Source organism: Salmo trutta, chromosome 23 (assembly GCF_901001165.1).
Source record: "Salmo trutta chromosome 23, fSalTru1.1, whole genome shotgun sequence".
Classification (NCBI taxonomy): domain Eukaryota; kingdom Metazoa; phylum Chordata; class Actinopteri; order Salmoniformes; family Salmonidae; genus Salmo; species Salmo trutta.
In genome coordinates this window covers 21,912,463-21,933,709 of record NC_042979.1, presented here as the reverse complement: position 1 = coordinate 21,933,709, position 21,247 = coordinate 21,912,463, and the positions used below count along the sequence as shown (strand labels likewise).

Genomic DNA, 21,247 nt, shown 5'->3' with positions numbered 1-21,247 from the left:
TGAGTGGTTTGTGGTCAGTTTCAGCGGTGACCAGCTCTCAACCATATAAGTAGTGATGGAAGCGCTGGCAGGAGAAGACGATGCTGAGGCACTCTTTCTCAATTTGTGCATAGTTTTGTTCGGTGGGGGTGAACGCTCTTGAGGCAAATGCAACGGGCTGGCCTTCCTGCATAAGGTAGCATCCAAGTCCCCTTTGGTTGGAGTCGCTCTGGATTGTGACAGGCTTCGTGACGTCGTAATAGTGCAACACTGGCATGGATGAAGCCAGAGATTTAATCTCCTGCACTGCGGCCTCGTGCTTGGGTAACCAGTGCCATGGTGTGTCTTTGTCCAGCAACCGGCGCCGAGGCTCACAGACTGCTGATAGGTGTGGCATGAACTTTGCAAAGCCGATGAGACGCTGTACTCCTTTTGCATCAGACGGGTTTGGCATGTCGAGGATCAACCTGACCTTGTCTGGGTCCGGCTTCAGACCTTTTGCCGGGAGAATGTGGCCATGGAAGTGGACGTCTTTCACCTTGAATTGCAGCTTCTTCAGGCCAAGACGAAGCTTAACTGATCAGCAGCGCTCCATCAGTGCCAGTTGCTTCACATCGTGGTCGCGTTCTGCTTCTTCGTCTGTGTCACCACAGTCTACGATCAGGACATCATTGGCAATGGGTTCAATGCCCTTGAGCCCAGCCAGTAACTCGTGCTGCTTGCATTGGTATACCTCTGGCGCCACTGAGACACCAAACGGGAGCTTGAGCCAGCGTTTCCAACCCCAGGGGGGAAGCTGCTTTCTTCGTCCAGCTTGCATTGAAAGATGCATCTTGGACATCCACCAAGGTGAAAGTCCTGGCCTTCGGAAGCTTGTAGAGGACATCCTCTAGTGTCGGCATGATGTAGTGGGATCGTTTCAGTGCTTGGTTCAGATGCTTTGGGTCGATGCAGACCCTCAGCTTCTCTGTTTTTTTCACTATGACCATAGTGCTGATCCAGTCAGTTGGTTCAGTCACAGATGTCATGTGGCCATCGGCATCATACTTGTCCAGCTGGGCCTTCACAGCCACTTTCATTGCAATGGGCACATTGCGAGAAGCACACTGGACTGGAGTGATGCTCTCATCCACTTCAAAGTGTACCTTCCCAGGCATTGATTCAAGGGCCTGTTGAATACATCGTCATATCTGCTGAGTAGTTGTTCTTTGGACAGGGGTCCATGCTGGACATGATCCACAACGTGCAGGTCATTTGGTACAGTGAACTGCATCAGTCTCAGGCGTTCGCATGTAGAGCCTGAGAGGAGAGGATGTTGACTGGTTTTCACAATCTTAAACTCAGGCTTGTGTTTGCGTCCCCGAATAACACATTCGGTCTCAAAGGTGCCCATAGAGCTCATTAGCTCTCCTGAGTACAGCTTTCGTCTAGTGTCTCTGGGCAATAGATGTGTGTTAGGTGCCAGATTGATTTTGTCTTTGTAGCTCATTATGTTTCACGTAGCACCAGAATCCAGTTGACATTGTTGTTGCTTGTTGTGTAATCGTAGTGTCACAAACCATTTCTTCCCTCTTGAGTGTTCAGCCCCAATGGATTCATGCATGTAAATGTCACTTTCACTGTTCAGCTTTGAATATTGAGTGACATCATCAACACAGTAAATCTTGCCCTCACTCATCCTTCTTTTGCTTTTGAAACACACTTTTACAAAGTGATTATTAGTTCCACAAGCTCTGCATGGTTTTCCGTAGGCAGGGCAGTGCTCTTTGCCACGTGTGTGTGTATTCCCACAGTATTTACATGCTATGGGGCTCTCTGTGTTCACCGTTCATGGTGAATTACTCTGCCTCGATTGGTTTTGTCTGAATGTCTGCCTAGCAACAGCGTGAACAGTATAAATGTCGGAGCATGGGGTTTCGATTTCCATTGCTCTCATTCTCATGTCAGTGACTCAGCAGTGCGGCAAATTTCAATTGCAGTTACTAATGTTAAGCCTCTCTCTCTCCGTAGACGCCGGCGCGTATCCTCATTTGCAATTCCCAGTACTATTTTGTCACGAATCAATTCGTCTTTCAATCCCCCGTATTCACAAGTGCCGTTTTTTTTCTCTCAAACGGGTTACAAAGTTGTGTACTGACTCACTCTCTTCCTGTTTGCAGCTTCCGAAAATGAACCGCTCGTAAATTACGTTTCTGGCGGGTTTGAAGTAATTCTCCAATGCATCCAATATAGCCTTTGCATCACACTGTTGTTGTGCTGTAAGGCTGAGATTGTGCCGGTACATATGCCTGCATTCGCTGCCCATTAAACTCCTCAGAGTTGCCGCTTGTACCTCGTTGGGTTTCTCATGTAGACCGGTCGCCAGCGCATAGTCCTCGAATTCATCCCTGAAGTTGTCCCAATTAGTATTCCAGTCCCCTGTGAGAACCATGGGATTTGGTGGCGGAATGTTCGCTGCCATAGCGATGGAATAGGAGATTTCTTTGCCTTCAGTCATCGAGGTAGGTAGTGATGCTAGCTAGCCAGCTAACAACGAGTTGATCAGTGTTGTGACTAGGAGTAGGAAAACGGCGTGTGTTCGCATATGGAACGTAACTGAGCCTATACTGTACTTAGCTACATGATACCATGTTTCAAAATGATATGTTGGATAAAGGAATAAAGACAGACACCAATGTCAAGTTCAATAGCCTTGTTCAAGCATTGTACAAATCCCTACACGCTGAGTCCGGGGAACAGTCCGGCTAGTCGATTACCTATCAACTAGACTCCGTAACAGTTCGAACAACTCTAGCTGAGGTTGATAAGGTGGTAGGTTTAGTGGAGGATCGATCCAAATGTGGGTCTAACCAACAGTTAAAGTCACCACCTAAGATCAACATATGGGAAGACATATCTGGGAGTGTAGAGAAAACCGATTTAAAAAAAATCACCATTGTCCCAATTAGGAGCATAAATATTAACAAGAAGTACCTTTGTATTGAGCAGCCTACCACTGACAGTTATGTATCTACCATGGGGATCTGCGATCACATTAGAACATGTAAAAGGTACCGATCTGTGAAGTAAAATAGCCACCCCTCTTGCCTTACTCTGAAAGGAGGAATGGAACACCTGACCCACCCATCTGCAACTAAGACTTGAGTGTTGTGATACCTTCAGATTAGTTTCTTGGAGAAAGATGATGTGAGCTTTCAATTGATGAAGGTGGTGTAGCACCTTACTATGTTTAACTGGGTTATTTATTCCCCTGCAGTTCCAAGTAAGAAAATTAAATTTAAAAAACAAAGACAAGCGACGAGGCACAAAAAACATATAAAAACCATATACAAATAAAGAGGGAAAAACCCCTTCCCTCACAACCTCCCTTGCCGAAGCATCTCCCCAACTGAGATGCAAGCAAAACCCTGAATACAAAAAAGTTTAGAGCAAAGAATGATAACTCTTACTCTGTGCTACCTGATATTTGTGACCATTTAACTAGAGTAAGCCAAACATACATAGATTGATCCCCAGCAGAGTCTAAGGAAAATTAACCTCGGTTAAGAGAGTTTTAACAGCAATACAGATGGTAAAACTATGACTGAACCATGAAAACAGACGGATATTGGCATTACAGGCGGAAACCTTGGTTGGAAATGAAAAATAAAAAAGAGAAGGACATTCAAATGTCGATGAACCCAGCAAAGTTGGCTTCGCTAGCAAACCATTCGGCCTGCTAACTAGCCTGCTAAGAAGACCAGCTAACCAACCATTTGTTCCACACCATGGTACAACAGCCGCTTTCACGTTCTTGTTGATGAAATCTGCCGCTAAAGCCGGGTCCTCGAATCTGTGCGTGGAGCCGTCCGGTAAAGTCAGTCTCAGAACCACAGGGTAAATGAGGCCGAACTTCACGCTCGGGCAGGCGCGTAGCTGGAGCTTCACAGCTCCAAAGCGAGCCCGCTTCTTAGCCACAGCTGTGGTGTAGTCCGCAAATATCGAGACTCTTTTAACCTTATGGGCCCGGTCTAGCAGTGGCTTCTCCTCCAGACCGAGCAGCTCCTGAAGCAGCTGGGCCATGAACTCCATGGGTCTTGGGCCCTCCACTCCCTCCGGTATTCCCAGTAGACGAATGTTGTTCCTCCGCATTCTACTTTCCATATCTTCGCATCTATTGTCGAGGTATGCCACCTTAGTTGTTAATGAGCCAACGTTATCCTCTAGCTCGCAAATGCGAGTGCTGTGGTCTGTAGCACCTCGCTCCAACTCCGATAAGGCTACTCCATGTGCGTCGAGCTTTTTCTGTATACTCTCAATAGATTTTTAAAGCTCGACTTTGACCATTGATATCTCTGACCTGAGATTGGTAGAGAGAGAGTCAATTATGCCGAAAATATCGGTTTTGAGGGTGCCTCTCATGGATTGTAGCATCTTCACAGTCAGTGTTTCCGTGGGGCCGGCATTAGCAGCATCCGGTGGTGGGGGTGAATCAGGAGAGGGCTCGGGCTTGCTGCGGCCTGCTCTTGCAGACTCTATTTTTGGCCGGGTAGACGACATTACAAACTTACATTTCTCAAACTTGATCTGAATTGTTTAGAGGTCTCTTCAGATGCCTGGCTAAACAGAAATATATACAATTTCGCAAGGTTAAATATATAAATTTGGTTACTAACTCAGGAGTGATAGGGAAACACGTTCTACATCCTTGGCTTCCAACAGCGCCCCCCCCCAATTTATTTTATTTATTTAACCTTAATTTAACTAGGCAAGTCATTTAAGAACAAATTACTATTTACAATCAGGGGCTGGGATTAAAACAGAAAAATAAAATATAAATATAGGACAAAACACATCACGACAAGAGAGACAACACTACATAAAGAGAGACCTAAGACAACAACATAGCAAGGCAGCAACACATGACAACACAGCATGGTAGCAACACAACATGATAGCAACACAACATGGTAATAGTACAAAACATGGTACAAACTTTATTGGGCACAGACAACAGCACAAAGGGCAAGAAGGTAGAGATAATAATACATCACACAAGCAGCCACAACTGTCAGTAAGAGCGTCCATGATTGAGTCTTTGAATGAAGAGATTGAGATAAAACTATCCAGTTTGAGTGTTTGTTGCAACTCATTCCAGTCGCTAGCTGCAGCGAACTGAAAAGAGGAGCGACCCAGGGATGTGTGTGCTTTGGGGACCTTTAACAAAATGTGACTGGCAGAACGGGTGTTGTATGTGGAGGATGAGGGCTGCAGTAGATATCTCAGATAGGGGAGAGTGAGGCCTAAGAGGGTTTTATAATAAGCATCAACCAGTGGGTCTTGCGATGGGTAAACAGAGATGACCAGTTTACAGAGGAGTATAGAGTGCAGTGATGTGTCCTATAAAGAGCATTGGTGGCAAATCTGATGGCCGAATGGTAAAGAACATCTAGCCGCTCGAGAGCACCCTTACCTGCCGATCTATAAATTACGTCTCCGTAATCTAGCATGAGAAGGATGGTCATCTGAATCAGGGTTAGTTTGGCAGCTAGGGTGAAAGAGGAGCGATTATGATAGAGGAAATTCAGTCTAGATGTAACTTTTGCCTACAGCTTTGATATGTTCTTACCAAACCACATTACCTTTGTTTTGGAGGTGTTCAGATAGGGGGAGTGAGGCCTAAGAGGGTTTTATAAATAAATGTCAACTAGTGGGTCTTGCGACGGGTGTACAGAGATGACCAGTTTACAGAGGAGTGTAGAGTGCAGTGATGTCTCCTATGAGGAGCATTGGTGGCAAATCTGATGGCCGAATGGTAAAGGACATCTAGCCGCTCGAGAGCACCCTTAAGGATGGTCATCTGAATCAGGGTTAGTTTGGCAGCTGGGGTGAAAGAGGAGCGATTATGATAGAGGAAACTCAGTCTAGATGTAACTTTTGATATGTGCTGAGAGAAGGACAGTGTACTGTCTAGCCATACTCCCAAGTACTTGTGTGAGGTCACTACCTCAAGCTCTAAACCCTCAGAGATAGTAATCACACATGTGGGGAGAGGGGCATTCTTCTTACCAAACCACATGACCTTTGTTTTGGAGGTGTTCAGAACAAGGTTAAGGGTAGAGAAAGCTTGTTGGACACTAAGAAAGCTTTGTTTTAGAGCATATAGCTCAAAATCCGGGGAGGGGCCAGCTGAGTATAAGATTGTATCATCTGCATATTAATGGATGAGAGAGCTTCCTACTGCCTGAGCTATGTTGTTGATGTAAATTGAGAAGAGTGTGGGGCCTAGGATCGAGCCTTGGGGTACTCCCTTGGTGACAGGCAGTGGCTGAGACAGCAGATTTTCTGACTCTTTGAGAGAGGTAGTTAGCCAGCCAGGCCAAAGACACCTCAGAGAGACCAATCCTCCTTAGCCGGCCCACAAGAATGGAATGGTCTACCGTATCAAAAGCTTTGGCCAAGTCAATAAAAATAGCAGCACAATATTGCTTAGAATCAAGGGCAATGGTGACATCATTGAGGACCTTTAAGGTTACAGTGACACATCCATAACCTGAGCGGAAACCAGATTGCATACCTGAGAGAATACTATAGACATCAAAAAAGCCTGTCAGTTGATTATTGACAAGTTTTTCCAACACTTTTGATAAACAGGGCAAAATAGAAATAGGCCTATAACAGTTAGGATCAGTTTGATCTCCCCCTTTAAATAAAGGATGAACCGTGGCTGCCTTCCAAGCAATGGGAACCTCCCAAGAAAGGAGAGACAGGTTAAAAAGGTTGGAGATAGGCCCTGCGATGATAGGGGCAGCAACCTTAAAGAAGAAAGGGTCTAAACCGTGTGACCCAGATGTTTTTTTGGGGTCAAGTTTAAGGAGCTCCTTTAGCCCCTCGGACTTAGTGACTGCCTGCAGGGAGAAACTTTGTAGCGGGGCAGGGGAAAAAGAGGGAGAAGCATTGGGGATAGTCACATTAGAAGGGGTGGGAGATGAGGAAATGTTGGATGGGCAAAGCTAGGTCAAATAGGAATCCTGACTTATTGAAGTGGTAATTAAAGAGCTCAGCCATGGGCTTCTTGTCAGTAACAACCACATCATCAACATTTAGGGACATGGCAGCTGTGAGGAGGAGGGTTTATTCTCCAGCTCTTTAACCGTTTTCCAGAACTGCTTTGGGTTAGACCCACAGAGAGAGAACTGCTCCTTAAAGTAACTAACTTTGGCCTTCCGGATAGCCTGAGTGCACTTATTTCTCATTTGCCTGAACGAGAGCCAGTCAGCCTGAGTATGCGTGTGCCGAGTAATTCTGCAAGATCACGGTCGAACCAGGGGCTGAACCTGTTTTTAATTCTCATTTTCTTTATGGGGGTGTGTTTGTTAACAATACCACTGAAAATATCAAAAAAGAAGGTCCAAGTATCTTCGATAGAGGGGATCAAGCTGATTCTATACCATTTTACAGAGGCCAGTTCATGAAGAAGTTTTTTAGGAAGCATCTATGACAAATCAGGACAGGTCGTTTCACTGAGCAGCCATTACCCTAGCATATGTTATCATTGTCTGTTTGTATACTTATTGTATGTATACCGGTGTTTCAAAAAAATAAAAATAAAAATAAACATCAGATCCCCACAATGAATGATCGATTTTGTGCAAGACATTTACATTTGTGATTATTTCAGTTTTCTAATTAAGATCTATGGAAATACTATGAATCTTAATAAATGATCATCATTTCCTGTGGCTTATCTCACTCAGACAAAAGGTCTAGAGCTAACGTGCTCTTAGCTATAATTTGGTATTTTTTACATAGTAAGTATTTACTAATACCTATTATTTTGCTTGTTTGAAAATCATGAACTTTACTACAGTACTAGCAATTTTTGTATATATATAAAGAACCCAAGATAGACCATAGCCTATCGTTTCCAATAGGCGCAAATGAATCATAGTGGGCAGAACAAGTAACGAGGTGGCAGCGCCAATCACGAGCTAGCGAGATCCTATTGGCGCGTTCTAGCATTATTTGCATATTTCCGTTAGGGAACGCCTACTCTGTGAAGTGCCCGTGGTCAATAACTACGTTTTTAAATACTTTGGCAAATGGTAAAGTCTACAAAACTTAGTCCACTCTGTTAGTAACATATTTTAGTTCTTGGGAGCAGAAAACTGTATTGAGATCAAATATTTAATCGATGAGAAAATGAGCAGAATGTCGGCCAAAATCCATATCGCTCAAACTTCTCCCACTGCCGGCCACTGGGCTTCCTTTCATGACCATATTTGGTGGTGAGTGGAAACGCCAACCGGATGCTTCAGGTTGAAACATCTGGCTCATTGTTCTATCTCTGGTACTAGTTTAAATCGCACCAGTTGCACAAAAGTAATGCTTCTCCAGTTGGTGTTGTATGGACACAACACCGCCCTCAAGTGGCTGGTGCAAAATATAACTTATTTTCTGGTTGAGAATTCAAACGCCTTTCGACAGGGACAAATTATGTCGCGCACGTAACGGTTTGAATAAGCTGTTCATTTCACAAGTTCTGGATCAACTGCTATATGATTCCCGTCGTGTTCTCGGCCAACAACGGGGAAAGATGCCACAGAAAACACTGGGATCCATTGTAGGTCTGCTTTGCACCGGGACCTGGTTGGTACAGGTAAGCTGCAGTTTGCTTTCATAGCGCTGTAGGCGCTTTCGACCAAGACCGTGGATCGCAGCTGGAAGTAGGCCTTCTATTGTGCGTTTTGTTTCCCCACAAAGGAACTTGGGCATGGCTCGCTAGCAACTCCAACTTTGCGTGACGTCAGTTTGGCCAAATCGAGTGTTTCTTGATATATTTACACAATGTTTATAGCTTGAAATACTTATACGATATTATACGAAATCTTACCATCTACCAATTTAGCTGCAGCTCAACATCTTTCAAGACTAGCTGATAAACTAGCCACAGCTAAATATCTCGTTAGCTAACGCTTTCAAACATTTGTAGACAATACGGCGACATATTTTGTTATACAGTAAGTGGCCACAATTGAAGTATATAAAACAAATAACATCAATAGCTGGCTGTTAACTAAAACCCGTAAACAAACATAGCTAGCTAACATGCTAAATTACCAGTTAACGTTAGCTGGCTAACTGCGGTTTTCCTGTTATTTATTTGTTGGCAGTGATGCATAGCTTGCCGTTATCGTCGGTAACTAACGTTACTGGCCAAACATGTTTAGCTAGCTTACCTCTGTAACGTTAGTACCTAGTTAAAAAGGAAGTTAGCTAACCTTTAAAACTAATTATTGAGGTCATTTGGCAGCTTCTACCGTGACATGGTTGTATAATCATGAAATGTCACTTAGCTAGCTATCAATGCAACACCTATTTTGAATTTCGAAACATTGAATGCGCTTACAATTTTCATCCCCAGTGAAAGTAGGTCTGTGCCTTTGCTGGCATGCTTTCTATAGGGTTTTGTGCAGTAAATGCCAATGTGAAGTTATGTCAAACAGTTGTGTGTGCGTGTATGCATAATACATAGCTTTTCTCATATTTGTGTTGTGTAGGATGTCACTGAATAACATGCCTGTGTTTGTTTAGGGAAAGGAATTCTGTTTTGGAGTGAACAATGAGCAATACCGGTGTGAGATGGGCTACTGCTGCGGGGAGACAGAGTGCTGCACTTACTACTATGAGCTGTGGTGTAGGTTCAGTGTACTTTATTCTCTCCTCTCTTTGTCTGGCACCACTCAGTCCCTCTTCCCTGTTCCATATTTATTTTCTGACGATATTTCCATGACTTATTCTTCATGATGGTAATCTCAGAATGTGTCACTTTGTTTCATCTAGTCACTAATTTGACATGTTTTGGTGCCGAAATCAATAATGTTGAACCTAATTAACATAAGCTGAAATGATTTGATGGAGAATGTAACTATGTGATTGTTTTGTGTAGGGTTCTGGCTGGTGTGGACCCTCATCATAATGCTGAGTTGCTGCTGTGCCTACCGTCACCGTCGGGTCAAGATGCGGCTGCAGCAGGAGCAGCGCCAGCGCGAAATCAGCCTTATGGCCTATCAGGGAGCTTCCAGTTCTTTCATCTCCCCTCCACCCCTCAACTTGAGTGAGTCTTTTAAACCCTGCGGGACACTTATTGCCCCCACCTGCACTGGGCTGGATGCCTCCAGACCCTACAGCCCTGAAATGACTTCACCACCTCTCCCTCTGAGTTAACTGTTTACAGTAACTAGGCCTGGTAGTTGGAGATGGTTCTTAGCAGATTCAGAACCACATCTGACAGTTAGTTAATTAGTTCAACACCAGCTAACCCTATCTAGACTGATAAGATGGTTGACTCCTATGTTTTTTTGTTTTGTATTTACTCCCAGGGTTCTGGACAGACTGCAAGCTTCCTGACTATGAAGAGGTGGTGGGTCATCCCCCGACTCCCCCTCCACCTTACTCTGAGATCCCCCCAGAGACCACCCCTCCCATCCTACTGCCCCCCATCCAATCAGAAGCTGCTGTGGTGCTGGAGCCCCCAACAGAGGACACTCCAAGAGAGGAGCAGGCCGCTAGTTCCTCAGCAGACCAGGAATCCGCATCTTCTCCCAGCCAATCAGAACGACCGGTGGAAGAAGAGCTGCTGACCCGGCGCAGGCATGTGACTGGCGACTCGGGGATCGAGGTGTGTGTGTGCCAACTGGACGAGGGCTCTGGGCCGGAAGAGGACGAGGAGCAGGTGTGTCAGGGGGCTAGGGGGGACTGCTGCTCTGCCTCGGAGCACCACCACATCATCAGACACAAAGAGAGAACCCCAGGGCCTCAGCCCAAGGGCCAGACCGCCAGCACCGGAGACCGCCTGGTCTGAGCTCCACCACCAACCACCCAGAGGCTGCTGCTGCTGCCGGATCTGCGCTTTAGGGAGGGAGAGCCCTTGTCATCATAACAATAACCCAGACACCACCAGCAAACGAAATGCCCCACAACGACTCACCAAATGAACCAGGTTGTCCTGCTCTTTGACATGCTTGTCAGTTATGATCCATAAAATGACGCCGATGATGACGACAGTTTATTTGAAAGATGTTTTGTTTGGCTAACGGTTAAATTCTTTAATACCCATGGATGGTCCCTCGTCTGCTTTGTTTAGTTCTTTCAATGGTGATGATGAGAAAATGCCAACTTCTAGAGATCTACCAAGTGGCAAGAAGAGGTGCTGATGCTGGCACAGAATTGACTACATCTACCCACCCACTTGTCCCTCATTCTCCCACCCAACTGTCTGGCCTGGACATTTTTCCTTTGGTCCTTCTAACATTTCACCTCTGTGGGGACAGGGTAAGATGGCATACCACCATGGTCACCAATCCCTAGGCCCCAGCACATAGGGGCCAAAACATAAGATAATGCTACCAGACACAGTTCTGACCAGGGGATACAAAGTGTTACGGATATAACTCGTTTTGTTTTTGCAGGGGTTTGTGTGTGTGTGTACTGTGTAATCTAGGACACAGCTGCAAAGTGATGTCACCCCTGAGGTAATCTTAGCCTGCATCTGGTTTCCTTGTGGAGTGACAGCAGGGCTATTTGCATCCAGACAAAAGGCTGGGAAGTGAAGATGTGCCTGTCTCTCTCTGAACTGTGTCCTGATAACATCAGACTCCACCCCCCTCTACCCATCCCTCATGTCGCCACCAGTACTCTGGTCAACACTTGGCCAGACTGAAAGGTATTGAATGGACTGGAACGGACGTTTTCATGTGTGATCTCTGGTCTGACTGGCCAAGTGAACTGAAGACGTGACAATATCCCATCGCTGTGCCTGCAACTTGGTATCTATAAAAAGCATCGCGGTGATCGACCGTGTATGTATTTCCCCAGACTGGCGGTGAAATAACGTGGTGGGGTCAGCAGCATTTTGAAGGAATGACAGTCTCACCGAGCGGTAAGGGGTATGTTGTTGGGAATAAAAGTACAAACCAGAGGGTGGGAAGACTGAAGTTTCAGCAGTGTAGTACTTTGTCCTGTATCATTTTCTTGTCTTTTTATTACTTCTCTAAAAACCTGCTTTAGCTGAGGCCTCTATAACCCACATCAATGGCAAAGAATCTCTTCTCCAGGGGATGCTGTGAGTGTGGAGTAGTGTAGTCTTATTTAGCGTCTCCTCAGTGTCCTGGCCCCTGGTGTAAGTTAGTGCACTCAACTCACCAGGCTTTAGACCACTTTTATTTAAAAAAATGCACTGGGTTCTTGTATAGAGGGCATGAGTAATTAATTTGTGTGTCTGTGTGTAGGTAGAAGTGTGTTCTGATTCGTCCTGTCAGCAACCGTGTGTTTTCGGGCAGGTATTTCATATAGTCTACTACTCCCAGGCCATTGGCCCCGAGCTGACAATGATGAATCGCTGTTTTTACCCTGCGGCAGCCGGAGTCTGATAGTGGCAGTCCTTTTCCGCCACGAGTCCCCTGGCCGTGTGGGACTCGGACGGAGTGAACCGAGGTTTAAGTATAGACACCATGGATCTAGTTTCATCATGTTATGACTTTGCACTGGGCCTGCAATGTGCTGTTGCATACTCCCTTGGCTTGCAGTGGTGTGAACATTGTAGAAGCAATGTGACAGACTTGTGTTGGTATTTTCCATTCAGTGGGATGGGGTGGCTTTGCTGTGTGTGCAGTGTTAGTGCAGCTGCACACTGTTATGATAAACCAGTGACGTGCGTTGCTTGCCCAGCATGTGTCGAAGTGTAGCCGTAGAATCGGGAGTGTGAGTTTTATTCTGCCGTTCCACCTAAAATAAGAAGCACAAAAGTTCAGCTGCCTTGGGTGTGTTTTTAAATGGCAGTGAAGATGTATGATAGTTTTATTTAGGGTATTGATTTGCTTTCATGCAGCACTTATTGATCAAGTAGGTTATGGACTGATGCACTGTTTATTATTTCACTGCTAATGAAAAAGGAAATAGACTCAAAGACATTTAATTTCAACTATCAATCAATAAGTTGTCTGTCTTCAAGTGTTAAGTCTTGACACTATAAAAGTAACGCTGGAAAGTCAGAGGATAGTCATGCACTCAAAGATTCACCCGCTCACATTAGGACACTAACATGTTTTTGATAAGACACCATAAATTGCCTTGGTAGGTTGCTAGGGAACAGACATGACATGAGGCTCAAGGTGCACCACAACAGAAGAGTATCCTACGAAGCAGGTTTGAGGAGTTGGCGAGGTAACTTTGCTGAACCCTGAGTTCATACAAAAGTGGCTCACATAGAGATCCTAGTATTCTGATTTCTATGGTGACTCAACTTTGAGCCAGGTACATTTCTAGGGCAACAAATCCTTCAGCACTAACCTGCTCTGGGGTAGGCTAACTCCACTTATCATGAATGAAATGACTGGGCTGCGAGTTGAGGACCAATGAAATCAGATTCCCTCCCACTTGCAAAGATTGTCATCATCCCCTTCATTTGAGGGAGATGACTGATTTTAAATATTATCCATGGTCGTAGTACAGAGGAAGCCTGTGCTGTAATGTGAAGCTAACTGAAGCTGGTTAGCTTTAGAAAACCCTGAGTAGATCTAGCTTGCTTTGTCGGATACCCCTCAGAAGGCTTATGAACAGACTCATTTTAAGTGCTCCTTCTGAGGCATAAGGAAATAAATGCCTTACTGTGGCATGGTGGTAAAATGTAGTTGGGGACAGGTAGACTAAATGTGTTTTGGTGTCTGTTTGAAGAGTAGGTGGTTATATTCCAGACTTGTGCTTTGGAAGAAGGCTAAAATGTTTGAGACCCCCATGTTTGAAGCATGGTGTGCATAGTTTCTTCTAGGAGTCCTTTATACAGATGGAGTCCGAAGTGTAAAAGTATCAGAGTCTGACGTATCGATCGGCTCAACTTATTCTAGAATGTGGTTATGAGTTGCAGGAAATGTATCAGAGTGAAACCACAAGACGAGATCATATGTTGTAGAATAGGCAACATTTATTTAGTCAAAACTTGTGTATGACATTTTAAAATGCCATCAGCTTCTCCCTGGTTCTGTTTATATTGATCACTTTTCTTCTTCCCCACCCCCATTTTTCTTTATTATTGTGTTTTTATTTCGAGGATATGATCTAGATAAGTTTGATATTTGAACTGACCTGAAAGGATGTTGAATTAGTACCAAAATAAATGTTAAGAAATCCTTTTTGTTTTTTTTGTGCTCATATGAGATGTTTGTTTTTTTGAATGGTTGCGGGGGGAAAATGACAAATGTAGATGCTAAAGTGCATTTATTTTTATGCAATATAGATAAATTATGAAGTTGAGGGTGTTTTTATGTTTCTGAATAAGAAAATGGGGACCCATAGTTTTTCAGTCCCATTGCTCACTACTTACTGGGCAAACTCTTGTTTGGCTTTCACATGTTTACCTAGATAAAGGGCTATCAGTCAGTCATGGACAAACACCCATCCATTTCATTTATCTGCTCTGTAATTTTCCTCTTACCTACAGTTGCAGACACCGGCGATATGTGAACGTAATTCTTTGGACATCTGTAGTACTCCTGTGAATAATGGTCGATTTGTATATTTTCAAGCATATTTTGCCTTTTTGTTCCTTGTTCGCTTTTGTTTCAATGTTCACAGAGGCGCGTGAAGCTCTTATCCCTCGCTCGGTCTCTTCTTTCTCTCACCCCCCCCCCCCCCAGTCCCCTATGGCCTCTCACCATATACCAGCACAGAGGACACAAGCTAGGATCAGTGTCAGGTTGGGTATGTGGTCCCTGATGAGGTAACTAGCCCCAGGTGTGATAGTGATGGGGGCTTTAGCCATGGCTCATTGCATCCCTCTGGACCATGAGACACCACTTCCCCCCCGGGGGCCCGACCATACCGAGCATGGTAACAGAAACTGCGTGGCAACCCACACCAATGTTTGTCTTTGAGGTGGGGTTTTGCCTCTGCATATATCACCCTTAAGATCATGCAGGCACAATTATCTTTTGAGATTGTTTGCCTGTACCTAAACAATTACTGTACTCAACCCACACGTGTTGTCTCATACATACGATCCTATTGTCATGAATAGAAAACGTAAAAAAATGGGCATCGGTATTTGGCATCTTTCAGAATCTACCATTAGCACCAGTGCCGTCAGTTTCATTTACCTTGCTCACTGCACCAAATGCCTCTTTTCACCCTAAGTTGTTCCCCTCTTTTCTGCTCCACGCGCCTCTAATGTACTGTAACTGACTAGCCTATGCAAAAAAAACAAACCCACTGATATATGCTGCAATAACTCTCTTCTGTGTGGTTGCCAGTACAAGCAATATTACTCTCAGTACATGTCGCAAGTGTACCTCTGTTTATTTTTAGTTTTTATTGCTACTATAGTGTGTTTCGTGTGTATGCTTTGAAAGTAAATGTGTATATCTACATGTTACCTCTTGGTGGGTTGGGGAGTAAAGATAAAAAGCCATTCTAGTTAATTTTGTCTTGTTTCTGTTAGTCTTTAGTGACATGGATAGAAGTACAGTCTGCTGTCATTCTAATCTGCTAAGAATATTACTCCTGCTTATTATTATGAAGAAAAAATACATCTGTTTAACTTGTGTAAACTAAAGGAGTGTTTGAATTATTTTTGTATTTAATCTCTCCTCAGACTAATATTATTCTGTTTGTCCTGTGGGTACCTTTGCCACTGTTCCACCCCTTGTGTTGCGCTGTCATGGTGTATTTGTAAACAGTGACATGGCTGGTTTTTATTGTATTTGAGAAATTTTCAGTGACTACTTAACGGTTGCCTTCTCTCCTTGATTGCCCAACCTTTTTGATATAGAAGATGGTGAATGTGACCTTTATCAAGTATGAAAGCCAATCTAAACCCAGTGCTAGATAACCGAGTGAAGAAAATGATCAGGTCTCTTAAATGGGTTGTTGAGGGTACACCTTCGCTAGCCCAGGAGTTTGTTTTAGATGATCTCTCACTGATCTCTCACTTGTAATCATACATCACCAAGGCAACAATGTACTCGCACCATAATCTAAGGATGCTGTTTAACCAACATGTAACCCAGATGTTTGTTTCATTTCTCCCTCAACCATAGATAATGTCAAGCGGATGTCGATGTTGTGGCTGATGCGTATGTAGAAAGACTTTGCAAAAACAAATACCCACGCTAGAGAAGGAAACGGTCGACCAATCAGATACTTTCGTGTTATTTTTCCTATCTAGATCAAGCCCCCAAAAAAGTGGAGAAAAAAAAAGCTCTAAAATTTGTGGTACATTTGAATGCTTTGGTTTAGTAGGGGGTCTGCTGTGTACTGTTGGGTCATTTGGATTTTATTTTTGTATAATAAAACAAACATTGGCACTGTCGTTTGGCTCTGACTTACCTTTGTTGAATGCTGTACTGTTTCTCAAGCCTATAGTGTTGACATTGATGGACTAGCTGAGGGCACAACCTACTCCACTCAGCCGGAGGTGCCCCACCCAGGCATCTGAAGAAGTTGAGATATTGATCTGGAGGAGGAGCACAGAAGGGCAGTGTGAGATGGTGCCTGAAGCATATGGCTGTCATTATTGATGAGTACCCCAAGGCATGGCCTCTTAACATGCCCTTCTTTAAGGACAAAGACCGTCACAAATATAATAGTCCCACTTTGCCAGAAAGGCCTGGGGCAAAGCTTCAAGTTAAAAATGAGTGCAGAACAAGCGGACCTTGTGATAAGTAAACTAACCATGTGTTTTATCATGATATACAATCACATGACTTGAAGTTAAATACTGGTATTTCCACTGCAGCATTACTAGACTTGTAGGGTAAAACATTACCTGCCATTTGGTTGAAATTATGCCAATCTATCCAGAAAATACACGTATCTACACATTACATTTCTGAATGGTCACTTCCATGTAATTAACCTACTGTATCATCTCCAGAGCAGAAGTCCAACAAGTAAGGAAACAATGACATCACTAAAGGTCGTTCTTTAATGGCAACAAAAGTGTACCATCAGCATAGTGAAGAATCTCCCGTATTTTACGTTCCTCAGTGGAAAGATGTCAAATAGGGGGTGCTTATATTTGTCCTGTTTTACACATGTAAAATGTTTTTTATTTTGTTGAATAGCCCACTCCTGAGACACCTATTGACAGAAACCCGGGAGCAATTAAGTTTAAGTGCCTTGCTCAAGGACATTTTGTTTTACCTAGTCAGCTCAGGGATTCTAACTAACACCTTTTCAGTTATTGGCCCAATGCTCTAACTGCTAGGCTACCTGCTGCCCCACACTGAGACAAGGTGGTTTAACAAGAGGGATAAAAGGCTGCATTGCCAATTGATAGCAGTGCACCAAGGTCTTCAAACATTGTTCATTAGGAGACAAATCACAGTGTGCAGACACAGTTGGTAGTTTATATCTCAGAACATGTGGAATTATAATGGATTGCATCTACAGTATCCCATTTCCAAACTATCCCTTTCAGAGCAAGGATTATATAATTCCTTAAAATTACTGAAATGTTATTGGTTGCATTTTGAGGTCAGATCTGGGAGAAACTGCAATGTACACATTGTTCTGGAATCCATACTACTGGCTAGGGCTATTTGGTAATATGACACAAAACAAAAAACGGTACAGAAAAGCAAAGGGAGCACAGCCTAACACTTACAGTGAAACAAAGTGTCTGTTGCTTGAAAATACGTTTTTTTCGACCACAGAAAGACAGATGCAGCAAAGCCTCACTTGTGCTCTCTTCCGCAGTATCAACCAACCCTATACTTTCTGTGGAAAGTCCCAATATAACTACAGATAGCATGTGCAAGAACGTAGCATGTCATATAAGTTACATATTTGAGTATACCACACATAAAAATTAGAAGACACAGACAATGTAGGTTAAGTTAAAATGGTAGTAAGAACAATCAAATGTAACAAGCAACTAATTTAAATAAATTCCCTTAATAACATGCAACCTGAAGGGAGAGATATCGCTCACCTTTCCATTTCATACAGTCATATACACAATAACAAACTACCTAATCAATCATGACAGTTAAAATGACCTCAATTACCTTCAGTAACTATTGTACATTGTTTGACAAGACACGATAAAACACATTTACAACCATACATATTTCAAGCTAACGAAATAAGGGAAAGCCAACAATGCCTTCAACTGAAATGTGTCTTCAGCATTTAACCCAACCCCTCTGAATCAGAGAGGTGCGGGGGGGGGCTGCCTTAATCAACATCCATGTCTTCGGCGCCCGGGGAACAGTGGGTTAACTGCCTTGCTGAGGGGCAGAACGACAGATTTTTACCTTGTCAGCTCGGGGATTCGATTCAGCAACCTTTTGGTTACTGGCAAAACGCTCTAACCACTAGGCTACCTGCAGCCCCCAATAGAGTATGAGACCGTCTGAACCAATTGAAATGCACAAAGACTTACATTGATTGCAAGCGCCATAGAGTCAAATATGACATAACTATCCTAATGCTGTTTCTAGAGCGAAGCAGAAAAGTAACATCAATTGCCAGTGTTCTGCTAATGGGAGCTGGTCATGTGGGCTGTTCGAGTAAAAACACATCGGATACTTTGTCCCTTTGACATTCTAAGACAACTCATCTGTCAGTATAAATCAATCTCTCCAGACCCTCAGAAAAACAAAAAAATCTGCCAGCAATGGCAGAGTCCAGTGTAGCCAGCGGGGGGAAAATTGTGTATTTTGTGATAAGACACCAAATTTCACACGCAGCTAGGGCATGTCTAAATAAGTATTTTTGGCTATAGTGTCATCGCAGATTTTGTCCATTACCCCCCCTGGCGGACAATTACCCGCTGGACTATGACAACACAGGTAATTTTCATGTTGTCAGTACATTTGTGTGTAGAGTAAGGCCTGGTTGGTGAGGATGGGGTTAGGGACAGGGAGTAAAAAGGTATCAGTCTATCTCTTATTGCAGGGGTCAGCGTGGTTTGTTGCTGTAGTGTTTAAATGCATCCATCTACTGCTCAGTCTTTCCCAGGATTCACTAGTGTTGTCCCAGAGGTACCGCTGTCTGTCAGCATATTTGTTTACATTGAGAGGTCAGTGTCTGTCTTGTTCTCATTTCAGTCTTGTCAGTCATTTCAGTGTCCCAGTGTCATAGGAGTCTCATTTCAGTCTCGTCATTCATTTCAGTGTCCCAGTGTCTTAAGTCTCTAATTTCAGTCTCGTCAGTCATTTCAGTGTCTTAGTGCAGTTTTGTCCTTAGACTGCAGTAATGGAGGTTATGATGACAGACCTCCCTCCCTCTCACTCTCAGTAGAAACGTTTGTCTGTTCTCGTTCCAGTGGCTGTAGACGATGAGGCCGACCACGATGAGCAGCAAACAGCCCAGCATGGAGAAGAGGATGGTGAAGAACATGGCAATATTACTCCACCCCTCTTCATTCTCACCCACTGACAGAGCGAAAGAAATATGTTAGGATGGATAGAAAAGGTAAACAAACAATTGAGGTGACAAGAGTGACAAGGAGCCCTAAGTAGGCCTAAGCCTTGGAACCAGAGTGGCCCATAGGTGGCCGTTCTGGTTTAACGTACAATTACACCCCCTGTTCAGTTTGACGTTCCATTACACCCCCTGGACAGCTTGACGTTCCATTACACCCCCTGGACAGCTTGACGTTCCATTACACCCCCTGGACAGCTTGACGTTCCATTACACCCCCTGGACAGCTTGACGTACAATTACACCCCCTGGACAGCTTGACGTACAATTACACCCCCTGGACAGCTTGACGTACAATTACACCCCCTGGACAGCTTGACGTACAATTACACCCCCTGGACAGCTTGACGTACAATTACACCACCTGGACAGCTTGACGTTCAATTACACCCCCTGGACAGCTTGATGTACAATTACACCCCCTGGACAGCTTGATGTACAATTACACCCCCTGGACAGCTTGATGTACAATTACACCCCCTGGACAGCTTGATGTACAATTACACCCCCTGGACAGCTTGACGTACAATTACACCCCCTGGACAGCTTGACGTACAATTACACCCCCTGGACAGCTTGACGTACAATTACACCCCCTGGACAGCTTGACGTACAATTACACCCCCTGGACAGCTTGACGTACAATTACACCCCCTGGACAGCTTGACGTACAATTACACCCCCTGGACAGCTTGACGTACAATTACACCACCTGGACAGCTTGACGTTCAATTACACCCCCTGGACAGCTTGATGTACAATTACACCCCCTGGACAGCTTGATGTACAATTACACCCCCTGGACAGCTTGATGTACAATTACACCCCCTGGACAGCTTGATGTACAATTACACCCCCTGGACAGCTTGATGTACAATTACACCCCCTGGACAGCTTGATGTACAATTACACCCCCTGGACATTTTGATGTACAATTACACCCCCTGGACAGGACGCTAGTCTATCGCAGGCCAGGGCCTAACCTTCAATCCATTCCTTATTGCTGAGTGACAAGCAGAAAGGCATTTTTTGGTATGATCGGGGATCGAACCCTCAACCTTCCAATCTCAGGGCAGACACAAACCATAAGGCCACTGAGTTGGCTAAGGAGCCCTAATAGTTTAACCTAATAATTTGATTGTACGTATTTGTAGTTCAGCTTTTCATCAAGAATAACTATGTTACCCAAATAGAGTAACACCAATGAATGTGTATGTTCTTCTGTTTGTGTGAGAGGGGTAGCGATCCTTACTCCTTAGTAGGTCCATGTTATCTACACTGGGTAGAGGGATCTCATCTGACGGTGTTATGTCTCACTACGTAACACCGTCAGCTGCTACAGTTTCAGGGAGATCACATCGTGATTGTCTGTGAGGAACAGAATGTTTCTGTCATTCAAGGCAAACTGCGGCAAAAACACCTTCAATGAAAAATAAATACTATAAAATATCCACAGAAATCCTACGAAATTACTATATTATTATTCTTTGCCCATATCTTCGTTTCCTATTAGACTACATGCCCTCTGAATTTCACTTATGCATCACATGAATTTAATTCTGGGAAGTGTAGTCATAATGAGTTAATACAGTTTTTTATAAAGATAATAATCTGGGATGGCCACATCTCACTGGAAATTAGACACCTCAATGAAACACCATCAAGTAGGCAATACATTTAAACTAGGCGATAATTCATAGGCAATAAAACAGTTCATGTAAATGCCATTTCATTAACACTACTATGCCAATCACATTAGAGGAGACTACTCCTGTGATGGCAGAGGATCCAAAGTAGTAGCCCTGAG

At 44.0% G+C, this 21,247-nt stretch overlaps 1 protein-coding gene and 1 long non-coding RNA gene across 2 annotated transcripts; one reads left to right on the top strand and one right to left on the bottom strand.

Annotated features, from left to right (window-relative positions):
• Positions 1-8,346: 8,346 nt before the first annotated feature.
• LOC115159574 (WW domain-binding protein 1) lies at positions 8,347-16,321 on the top strand. Its single transcript, XM_029709434.1, has 4 exons — positions 8,347-8,617; positions 9,553-9,655; positions 9,908-10,075; positions 10,341-16,321. Exons 1-4 carry the CDS (start codon positions 8,555-8,557, stop codon positions 10,820-10,822), a joined length of 816 nt encoding a protein of 271 aa, XP_029565294.1. The 5' UTR covers positions 8,347-8,554; the 3' UTR covers positions 10,823-16,321.
• A 2,405-nt stretch (positions 16,322-18,726) lies between these two features.
• On the bottom strand, positions 18,727-21,247 carry LOC115159573 (uncharacterized). Its single transcript, XR_003868907.1, has 2 exons — positions 20,693-21,247; positions 18,727-19,391 (listed from the first exon to the last, which is right to left on the bottom strand). It is a non-coding gene; the product is annotated as an uncharacterized LOC115159573 (long non-coding RNA).